Genomic DNA, 12366 nt, shown 5'->3' on the forward strand with positions numbered 1-12366 from the left:
AAAAGTGATACACTCAATACTAGAAACACATCAATTACTTGTCAAAACTATCTCACTCCTCTTCCCCAAAAGTTAAAATAACTTGATTAATTAGATTTTTTTTAAATTAAGGAAATCTTCAAGAACCGTTATTCATAACATATGAAAACTTTGCACATGAATATCATCTTATCTAAAGTACAATTAGGATAAGAAACATTCAGGTCCACTTACTTATAGCACCCCACTGCCCTAGAAGTACTTGAAGGACTGGAGTGGTGATGTGATCTGAAGTAAGTCAGTGAATCAGAGCTAGTTTCCCCTTTTAAGCGAAGTATTTACTATTTTATTGAAAACTGTATTAATCTATGAACAATCTATTACCTAAAAATATTTTTATAAAATAGATAAATTTGCCCTAGAACACTGAGCATGAGCAGAACATCATTTATCTCACGTGAACAGCAAACAAAAAACCATACCAGGAAAGTCACCTATAACAACCCAGTAAATGAAATCCATTAGCTTTCAGGACATAAAAGTCAAGAAATAAAGGAAAACTAATTACTTGATTTACACTTAAACTGGCTTTATAGTAAAGCCACTCCATTTACAAAAGGCTTTGCACATATCAGTGGCAGCAGCATTTTATCTTGACACATGCTGAATTCTTCACAAACCTGCACTGCTACTTTCACATTAGAGATCTGATGGCTTCTTATTGCTACCCACAACTGCCAGCTCCATTCCTCAGCTGATTCCATTCATTCTTACACCATGGAGACCCTGCAAGCTGGGATGGCAAACCCAGCATTTTGTGTTCATATCAAACTGACGAAAGCATCCATTTTGCTTGGCACTTCCTTGACTTATTTAGTCTGAATAAAAAGAATATTAACTATATTGACCTGAAAAAAGTGGGTAACAATAAATATGAAAAGTAGCAGATTAAGTTTCTCAAACTCTCATAAAATATAGGAAACAATGCAAGTGTTTCTCGAGTTATGACTTCACTTCCCATTAAGTCTTGGACTAATTGTGACAGGATACTAACTTACATGATAATTTCTGCCTATTTCCATTTAGTTAAGGTAATTAAAGTACCTGATCTATAATATGGTTGAAATTTCAAATTCTCCATTACAAAAAGAGTCTGTAGAAAGGACTAAGACAAGGGGTTTGACTTCTGAATTTATGATTCAGAAAAAGCAAAACAGTATTAATCAGACCCTCAATAGTCCCAACTATTGCAGGAAAACTCTGCAATTTGCTTTTTTATAATCTCTTACACCAACAACACAGCACATTTCTATTAATGTTTCAAGTTCTTAAACATTGAGAAGTTAAGAGACATCAATTAAAACTTTCAATAGTTTAAAGGAAAAAAGGAAGTGCGGTTATGGCCTGCATTTATTTACCTCCCACCACAATTACTGAAAAAGCACTTACTTTCCTATATCCTCAGAACAAGAAGATACCAACCTTTAGCCACACTGTTATAACATTGGTGAGGCCATTGGGTCTAACTGGCGTTAGAACATTGGTTCTCATGCTCTCATTGAGAACTCCATGAGCGCAGCTCTGAGGTTCAGGCTGATTTTGATAAGTGATGCTCCAAAGTTTCCACTCGAAGGCCACTGCCCAAGCTGCTCCTTGCCAAGATGCTCTAACCTGGCCTAGTCCCTGTCTGCCTTTATGGAGTAAGGAACTAAAATAACACGGAAGCAACAACAGAACAGAAAAGACAAATCTGACTCTTCAATACAAGGGCAGGCTATTTCCTTAAAAAATACACTGAATTCTCTTTCCAACACTATCTTGCATTTAAAAAAATTTTGAACAAAATGCAGAAGAACAGGTCCTATAACCCTAACTATCCTCTCCCTTCATTAGGCTACAAACAAGCAGAAGCTGTTCTTTGACTATTGAATCCTTGCCACAAAAAGAAGGCTGTCCAAGTTCATGAAAACTCATGCATTCAGCATTATTAAGCACACAAGTTGTCTCCAGCTCTTGGAATCCCTGTACTGGAATAGGCAGCAATCTCTGAGAGCCTTCAGAGGAAATACCACAGCTCTTTGGCCTGGGTTTATACTCTTCTCCAACCCTCTGCTCTGGCTGCTGCTGAAACCAGGGCACCAACTTCACAGACATGCCAATAGTTTTCTTCTTCAGTTTTTCTTTTCCAATGAGCAAAAAAGCAAGTAGAAAATTGTATTTTACAGTACATTCTGCTTCATCTGATTATGGCTGCTGAAGTTGAAGGACAAAAGTTGATAAAAATTGAACACTGCAACAAAGGTAAAAATGAGCAGGTGAAGAAATAGGCTGAAACAGAAGAAAAATTAACACTGAAAACTATGAAAGAAAAAAGTGAACTAACTGATAGGCAAAAACAAATTAAGTGGTCATGCTATAAATATATAGCTACTTGCTTTAAATTTCAAGAACCAGAAAACAAAATGTAACTTTTTCTGCTGGTTTCTGAAGCTCAAAGCCAAACTAGCAATTGTCAATTAAGTTTTTCAAGTCCTGCATTACTTTAATTTAAGTGACAACAGTAATGTATGGTATAAAAATTAACACCAGACAAAACAAAACTCAACCTGCCAGCACTGCTGCCATTTTCCAAGTGCACCAGAACACAAGATGAACCATCTGTGGTTCCAAGATGGGCAGCATTGTATCTACTGTACTTAGGAGATGGTATAGCAAAAAAAAAAAAAAAAAAAATAAAAAAAAAAAAATACTATTTCTAATTCAGAATTGCCTTAGGGCAGCAGCTGTGAATTCACCTGTTACTTGTATCATTAATCACACTCTCTGAGATTATTAATTTAACCATTATTACTTTCCAGATACATTTCAAGATTAATTCCTGCCACTCTGATCATCTCACGACTGACGCATCACTCAGGGGATGAATCTATCAGATTGCATTTCCTTATGAGACTTGGAGATTTCTGGTCAGGTGATTATGATTGCTGAGTGACACAAAGGCCAGAAACTGAGATCCTATTCCCTGCATTTAGCTTGCACTCTTGCGAGGCTTCCAAACATCCTCTAGACATTTATTCTCATTCTTTTTATTCCTTAGTGTAATTTATTCAAAAACATCAAATAGCACAGTGAACTACAGAGAGAGATAAATTATTCTGATAGCTCCACACAACCAGTAAAAGTTGCTATACTGGATGACAGCAAAGGCTCAACTGGTCAAGAGTCTTACTAGCAGTAAAAACTGACAGATGGGCAAGTAGGAATTAGACATATGCCCAGTAATTTTCCCAGAAAACCATCTCAAAACCTGACAGTCAAGGGCTTCCTGAGCCACTCTCTGTAACATTTTTGTGTCACCTGCTCTGTGCAAATCCATTTAACTCTGCTTTTAATACCATATCCCTTTTATCTCATGGCACCATTAATTTTAACAGACTTTGATGCAAGAAGCATGTTTTTCAAAGAGTTCTGTAATTATAAAAACATTCTGATGACCACATGTTCCCACATATATTTTGATCTACATGGTCTCTGTTTTCAAAGATGTCTGGATGATCTGGAAGTCCTTATTTTCTCATTATAAAAACAAACTGACTTACCATAAAAATATATGTTAATAACTTTGTCATGATAGAGAATATCCCAAAGTTCATAAAATAAGGAAGTCAGACTGCTTAGGTGCAGTCTGAGAAAGTACAGCTTTGCTCCTTTTTAAAAAAGCATCATAGATGCCTCTTCAAAATTTTTGTTCTAGGAACTAAAACAGTTTAAACAAAAGGGTCCACACAACATAACATATAACATAACAGCCATATTAAATGCCAGTTTCATAAGGAATCCTGAATAAATGTCATCTCCTATTGATCATGTGTGCCTCTTAACACATTAATCTAAGTTCTACTGGCACCTGAATCTTATTATTTTTCATACAGTGAAATGAGTAATAGGAAATACTCTGATCTCAAAGCTGGGACCGCCCCAGCTAGTTTTCTTTTTGGAGATAGGCATCTACTTTGGCATTCCACATCTATCTGGGAATATAGTTTTAGGTCTGTACTATCACCATCTTCATCAGCAGTATTACATGGTCACTTTGCATAGCACTTGATTTAGCATCTACTCTACAAGTGCTGCTCTGTAAGGAGGCACAATGTGCTCAAAGTCTAAAAAGCTTTTCTGTACACAGAACTCTCTGTACACAGAATTTTCCCTGCATTCATCTTTTTAAATTACAGAGTTAAAAGGGAAATTAAAAGCAGTAGCAAGGAAGTGCAATAAAACAGAGGGATTTAAAAAAATATATAAATTGCTTTCCAGCAGATTACAGCTTTCAAAGAGCAGTTTAAAGCCATTATATTAGATGATAGATCAGAGATGGTGATGTATTTTAACATTCTCAAGTAGAAACTTTGTCATTATACTTTTTACATAGGAAATACTAATTTATTACCCTGATTTGGCAACTACATCATGTCCCACTAAGCTTCCAAAATGCTTATATTAGTACCAATATTTAAAATTAAGTTTTCTATCTGATTTGGAATACAGATGCCTTTTTCTACTAAATAACCAAGCTTTCTAGTTTCTGAAATCAAGCCCTACATATTTATACTCTGCGACCATATAATCTCCTGACTTTCCTTCAGATGAACTAAGCAGAGGTTCTTGAGTTTTCATGATAAAACAGGTGCTCCTGAATATCATCTACAGTTATAAAACCCTTTTCTGAACACTCCAATCACTTATCATGATTTCAGACTGATTATCCTACACCCTACAGAGCGAATCTAGAGTTCCTTCTCTCTCCAATGGGAAAGATCCCTTCTCACCTGCTACATAACACTGGGTATTCTGATACAGTTAGTTACCTAAGAAAAACAAGTACAATTTACTTAGTAAAATAAATTAGCTTTGAAGTAGAACTGTATCCCAGAAGCACATGCAATCTTTACTCCCCTCCCTACTTTGTTATGAAAGGCAAACATTACTACCTGGGAGCAATGGAGCACAGGCTCCTCAACTGACTTCTGCAGGCATCAGTCTTAGAGAAATAATTTTAAATAAGCAAATACATACATTGTGAGGCAGCACTTATAAAGAGAATAAAAGACCAGAAGCCAGCAGTCTCATCCAAAACACTCCCACGCTACAGCAATTTCCAGGAAGTACCACATGAAGTAGTGGGGAAAAAATTAAGATTCCATCATCAATGAAAAATCCTATATTATACCTGCATCCCATAAAATGTCTGAAGTCCTATTAGAAGACTGACACAGCTGCATAGATACTAGTCTCCAATAACAACCATAATACTAACTTCCATACAGCTTAAAAAATGTTGGCAACTTATAAAACAACCCAAAACCTAAGCTGATTACAAGGACATGAAAAAAAAAAGCAATTCTATTTTAGCAGTGTTCTGGTATACCTTAACTATTTAACTATTTTTCCTGACTTTTTTTTTTTTTTCTATGAAAACTATGCATAAGGTGATCTGATTTTAAGGAAATAATTGCTTAAAAATAATTTCCAAAAAGACTCTTGCAAGGGACAAGAATATACAAAGGAAACACTTTAACAGAGCAATAGACTGAAAATTCATAAATGCCAAGATCAGCTTACAAGAGACAAAATGAGTCATAAATGTCTGTTATCTGTCTGGAGAACACGTCAGCTCAACTCCATCCTAATGTGCAGTTAAACACCAACAAAAAGAGAAGGGCAGCAAATGCACAACAGAAACAAGCTGCAGAGCAAGGCTGATGTATTAGACAAGTGGGTTATAGGCAATGAGATGAAATTCAATACTGACAACAAGTCACATGGAATAGCAATAAACAGCACAGAGACACCCTGAGGAACACCAAACTGGAAAACAAGTCCAGAAGTGCTTTGGTTGGTGGCAAAGGGTTTTTTTTCTTAAATTGTACAAAATAGACAGAAGGGAATCCTTGCTCTACTTTCAGAGGATTCTTTCAGTCTTTCCAAGTCTGCTCTTTTGATATTGAACCTTGAACCTTGTGTGTGCAACCACAAAAGCCTAGTACATGGAAGGGAGCCTTAGGTCTTTCAAAAGGCAAGTATCAGAACTGCACCAGTTTGGGCATCTTTGACAGTGTCTCAGGGAATGAACCATCATGTGGTCAGATGGCCAAGCTGGTCAAGTGGGGATTAGAACTTTAACAACTTGAGCACCTACTGTAGCAGCAGTTTCCAGTAGGTAATGTTGGCAAATCTTAATGGGGCACAAGAAAACTTCTGTGGCTCAGGAGAGTCAGGAAGCACTATCAGTTTGTCTTGGAGTCCAAGCAGTTCCTGGAAAAACTCATATAGTAGCAAGAGGTGAACACTCAAGAGGTCAACGGATGATCCCAAGTAAACAAAGGTATAGTTTAAAAGATATTGCAGCTGAATATATCAAAGATTAGGTGATTTTTTTTTTTTTTTTTTTTTAATGACAAACTATTTTTAGGGAGAACATTGATGTAATTTATTTTGACCTGTATAGAATTAACTATTGCTAATGCTATTTTGGGAAAGACCAGAAAAAGCAGATCCTCAAAAGGATTCAGGGATGATTCGCTAGGTGGTGTGGTATTAACAAGTTGTCAAGTCTCAGTACTAAATTTGGACTCTGTATAACATTTTCTGAGCTTCCATGACAGATGGCACAAGGTTATCAGCCTTTGCTGTGAAACAGGAGAGCTCCTATCCATTCTGTAAGGAATAAAATGGAGAAACAGTGCCAACCGGTCAGAAGGATTTCTCCTAAATTCTAACTGGAGAAACCTGTAGAGCTTTCTTGAAATCATCTACAGAATTATGCAATCTTCACTTGAATTAGATTTGGAAAGACATTTTAGAAACAGCTTTAAAGAAAGCATCCTTCCTCATGGGAGGAATGCATCCACTGGGACCCCTCTGCTACACAGCCTTTACATGATAAGCAAAATGTGAATTATGTGGTTATACCAATAAACAAGAATGAGGCACTTCATTTAAATTGCACATGAGAAATATAACATGAGGAGGTTGATGTTTTCCTTGCATTGTTATCTTTTGTGGATCTATCAAAGTAATTCAAAATTTAACTGTACTGGAAATGATTCACAGTAGGAGAAATTTAAGTTCCTTTTTTGATTTGAAATACAGATAAAAGCAGTGGCCCCAGCAGAGGTTCTAGGAAAAAGAACCAAATCCTTCTCAAAAGATACTGCATAGCAGGCGTGCACATAAACATTTCAATTTCTCTTGTTTAACAAAACAATTTCTTTCCTTGAGTTACTATAAATCTCAGAAATGCTGTGGACACAGCGTTTACCAGGACTCCGAGCTAGGTCTAAGCTAGAAGTCTTAAACTTCACAACAGGATACTATGTCAGCTCCCAAACATGGATGCACAGATCATTCATTCTAAAAGAGTCATGTTTTCTAAAAGCATCTAAGGAGCATCTGTTGAGCTACAGTCTTCAAAGTAAAGGAAATATCCTGTCCATTCTTAATCATAATTGAGAGTGCTGTTGATATTGTGGACCAAAATAGAAGAACAGGAAGAAGACAATTTTCACTTTAGATTCAGTGGTTCTGTCAAGACAGTAATTTAGTAAATAATTGTATTAACTGAAACATGTGCAGCAGCTTTGGCAGCAAAAGAGAAATGCTATACTCCAGGAGCCATGCTAGAGCTGTTCAGTAAGCTGACAGCTGGTGAAAAGACAGACTGGCCTGTATTTGACTTTCAAAATCCTTTGTTGATCAATACAAGCCTCAACTGTGAGGGTAACTATCACAATATAAAATAAATTAGGAAAGTTATATAACAGCCCTAAAGAGTCCTACCTTTTTCACAGGCTTCCATGCACTGGGCTTCATACAGCAAGACCTTGTTAGTCCACCTGAATTAGCTGAAGACAATGGATTAAGAGGGGATCCAGTGTCTGCCTTGCCTGAAGATTCAGATTCCTGAGCACAGTGCAGGCAAAAAGCCCCAGTAGTAGCAGCAGCAGAACTCCAAAAACACAAAATTCTGTGTCTCTTTCTTTGTTTACCAGATTTCTGACTCATTCTGGAAAAAGTAATTTTCTTGAGATACAATGCAACAGAAATATGAAGAAATTATGTTACCAACTCTGAGCGAGACAGAGCCGGGAGAGAACAGGAAAGAGAAGGTGGAACATAAACCCCTCTGGCAGGAAGCAGTGCCTGCAGGTAGCTGGAGCGCCGGTTCAGTTCTTATCACCACTCCCTCAGTTCCTATCAGCACTGCTGCGATTAGCTGAGGCAACAACCTGCACATGCCAGCCCCGCAGTCACAGCAGGGCTTAGGGAACAGCAGAGCCCCAACACTGCACAGGCCCGACTTCAGACCATTGCCCACAGCCGGGAACCAGCAGGAGGCTGACAAAGTCTACACGGCTTTACATGAGTTGTGCCAGATATTCCGAACATTTATCGATACTATTATAATTATAAAACTGCCTATCTCTAAAATGTCAAGCAAATTTCACAGTCTTGAGAAGTTTTCACCTCTACTGTACACAGAAAATGTTTACAAAATGATCCAAAGCTTCCAGAGAAAGTCCTTTGATGCTTTGGTTAAACTACCAAGAACTTCCTGCTTTTTGGCCTATTGATTAGAATACATATTAATGCATTCCTCTTACAGAATAAATTCATACTGCTTTCATCACTGCTACAATGCCACTTTACGGAAAATGCAACCAGTGTCAGAACTAATTTGCAAAATAAACTCATACTTTTACAATTGTGTGATTTTACATAGCTTAAAATCAAGAATTAGGAAGGAAACTTAGTACAGTAAAACTCATGTTTCAGTTTCAGAAGGTGTGTTGCCATAGAGAAAATCATTCCAAGCATGTACTATTTAAAGCTGCTTTCTCCTGCATTCATCACAATATTAGCAGCAACAATATATAAATACTTCAAAACTTCAATATATAGGAAGGATAATAAATATTTCCCTAAGAAATCAATTTTTCAAGAAGTACAGTAAAAGAAGGATTAGGGTAGAGATCTTTTTTTTTTAATCATTATCTTCTTAACACGCCTTACAACACCTCTATGTTGTTGTGTGATTAGATGTAGCATTTTGTACATGCCAGAACTATGTCCACAGTACTCCAATGACTCTGAGAGCAATAGTCTAGGACTGATGATGCAGTAAAACTTTTATCAAGAACTTAAAAGGAAGATACCCTAAGTCAAGAAATGACAGAGCTCAAACAACTCACAAAAGCAGTTGATAAGCTCTGAAATTTAAAATTAAGTTTTTGAAATGGCTACGTGGATTTAGGATGATTTTTCTGTCCTGATCCTTTTCATCTTTCCTAAAATATGTCCTAGAAAATAGAAGTAAAAATGAGCACAGGATATTCAAAGAGCTAAACAATAATTCAGTATCACATGCTGCAAGTGCATGCTCAGTTATATGCTAAGAAAAGTCTCAGCAATTGCTGTTAGAACCAGTTTAATGACATGTGGAATTCAGACAAAGCAGTTTGTGCATTTGTAGCACACCACGGGCCAAATACCAACTGTTAAAATGCTTTCTAAAACATGACAGCTGGACTGACTGGCAAGAACAGGGGCTTCTCTGAGCTCTGGAAAGACTTCAGAGAAAAGCAGTGATCTTGATACAGGTATCATCCTTGACACACTGATGCATATCTCTTCTTAGGACAGCACTTCAAATTACCAGTATTTGTCATTTGCATAATGGTATATTTACCAAGCTCATGGCACAGTTATTCACCCTTGCGACAGTATAAATTTGTTATATGCTTGGTTTTACTGTTACCTTCCATTTTATACCATAGATTTGGCCTTTATTAAAGAAATTTCAAAATCTGATGACAAAAATCGATATCTCAGCTCCTAATCAAATTCATTAATTCTTCTACTTGAGTAACTAACATCACATCACATCACATCACAGAGAATGATAAAGAAGAAACAATAAAGGCATCAAATCCCTGAGAATGTTAAATCTGCTTCCAGGACTCATAAAGAAGTCTGGTGTGGTAGCTGGGCACCATGCACTTGGGCATGAGTGCATTCTTTTGGGCATAAACCAAGGGATAACTACAGCAAAAAGCAGTGCTACCATATCCATCATTAACTTCAGCTTGTTTCTTTAGGATACAAGACCCTACTTCAAAATCCAAAGTCCTTTCACCATCTTGCTGGGGCAAGGGTGACCCAAGCAGGTCCCAGAGCAGGACAGGCACGTCCCATCTCCAGGAGTCATTTCCCTTTCACTGGAGATGGAGGGAACGAAGCAAGTGTGACCAATTTATGCCATCCAAGAAAGCCAAGCAAATGAAGGGACAGCTAAAACTGAGGGCTTTGTAGCAGATTCACAGGGGACACAGGAGACAGCTACTGGAAAAACCACCAAATGATTTTGTATCTGTTAAAAATCACAATGTCACAACAATGACTCGATAAAGCTCACAATCACAGGTAGAATTTCTACAGGCCAGGCCAGAGAAGTAGTTCACATCTAATTCTTATTTGGACTCTGCTAATGTTATTACATTCAAATCAGGGGGGTGTATCTCAAATGAACGAATATAAGGTAACAAAAATGTTCAGAATGCTACAACACAGAACACAAACTGAAGAGAACTGAAAAACAAAATTGCACCACAATGAACAACCTCCAAAAGCCTTTTTCTGTCCTGAGGCAAGAACACCTGCAATGGCTGGATAAGGTGTGAGCATAGTACAGCACCCTTCCAGAGGAAGTGGCTTCAACAAGCTCTTACGTTTTCAGTGCATGACTTCTAAATATGCTCATTAAGGTTTTTTTACCAACCACTAAAAAATATTTTATGTTTTTTCCCCTCCTTCTGGCCATGAACATGTATAAGCCGTTATTTTTAATTAAGAACTGTCACAGCTATGAAAAGATCTGGCAGGCTTTCCCAGAGGTAAGCAATCTTTTCCATAGCAGAAAAATAGAACAAACACTGTTATATCCACAGAATCATGACTTTGGATTGAAGGGATCTCGGGAACTTTACCTGGTCCAACCCTCACTCAAAGCAGAGGGCATTCCATACTTTATTTATAAGCAGATTTCTAGGCCTGCCTAGTCAGTCCAATTCACGCATTCCAATATTATTTCTTCAAGTTTTAAACAAGTGAGAGCAACTATAATATTTATTCAAAAGGTTAATACTATATATTTTTACTTTTAAAAAATGTATTTAAAAGCTATTAGGTCTACCTAATGCATCACTTGGAGTTGTATAATGACCCATTAGAGAAACTATAGGATCCAACTTCCACATCATATACAAGAAGCAACAAAAAAGTCAAAATTCCCCTCTAGGCTCTCCTATTCATTGTTTACTCCAAATCTATAAGCAAAACAGGTAATAATAAACAGATTTCAGAGGAAGTGCCAATTTACCACCCTTGTACTACTAACAGATAGAAATTATCCTAATAAAATTACAGTGTCTGAGGGTAACAAATTTTTCCTTCTTATATAAGTTTTTGTAGTATTTCAGTTAAATCAGTCAAGAGATCTTGACTAATGATGAATTTCACTTGACAGTAGCAAAACAAACCTAATCTCCCATGTTTAAATAATTTTGACATTTCAGTATTATTCCATAGGTCTTAGTCATATTTTCCAAAGAGATACTAATTTTCTAATACCAATAAATTAAAATTTCTCTCAGTGTCAACCTTAAGAAGTCATTCAAAAGCCACACAATTAAAATTTAACTTGCTTCCTTTTACCTGACTTTGAATGATGATTAACACAAACCTCACATAGAGCAGATGGACAGTGAAGCTGAAAAATGTCATGTTTTTCTTACAGACTGCACTACTGAATGTACACCCTGTATGTAAGGGAGACATTCCTTCATCTGTGTATTATTAGTAACCAAAAAACCTAGAAAGCTGTTACAGAATTGAATTTGTTGTGTCAGCTAGAGTTAAGGTTTTAAATTATTTAATTCTTTATGTAAAATTCCTTAACCATTAAATACGCAGTCTATTTGATTTGACATCTTACTAGAGCTATGGAACTGATATTTCTTAACTATGTTATTGCCCTCCAGAGCTAGGCAGCAGAATGCAAACTACATTTCAATATTTCACTGTTTCATTAGGATATCTCATATTTAAAATTGCTGGAGGCTCATCACTTGCAAAATAAATAAAAGTCTGACCTCATTTAGTGTTTCCATTTTCATGCTTTAATGCTAGAAATCATACCGAGCTCTTTAAGATATGAAAATGAAAGCAGACAGAAAACGCCATCCATAAATAAGAGATTATACGAAATCATGCATATATAAATAATTGCTCTTTCTGACTAGCAAGTAACCAGAAAACATGCAGACACAA

General features: G+C 36.6%; 1 protein-coding gene across 19 annotated transcripts in view; it reads right to left on the reverse strand.

The window, feature by feature from the left end:
- DLG1 (discs large MAGUK scaffold protein 1) overlaps nt 1–12366 on the reverse strand; it is a 142018-nt gene that overhangs the window by 64712 nt on the left and 64940 nt on the right. The window contains exon 1 of one of the 19 annotated variants that reach the window (XM_085587734.1): nt 7819–12348. The exons of 17 other annotated variants lie outside the window; for them this stretch is intronic. In XM_085587734.1, coding sequence (XP_085443860.1) covers nt 7819–8043 — 225 coding nt within the window. In that variant the 5' untranslated portion in view covers nt 8044–12348. Of the gene's footprint in view, nt 1–7818; nt 12349–12366 lie in introns of those variants that run through there. One more of the 19 variants, XM_085587736.1, reaches the window with a different exon arrangement.

Source organism: Lonchura striata, chromosome 9 (assembly GCF_050655825.1).
Source record: "Lonchura striata isolate lonStrDom1 chromosome 9, ASM5065582v1, whole genome shotgun sequence".
Lineage (NCBI taxonomy): Eukaryota > Metazoa > Chordata > Aves > Passeriformes > Estrildidae > Lonchura > Lonchura striata.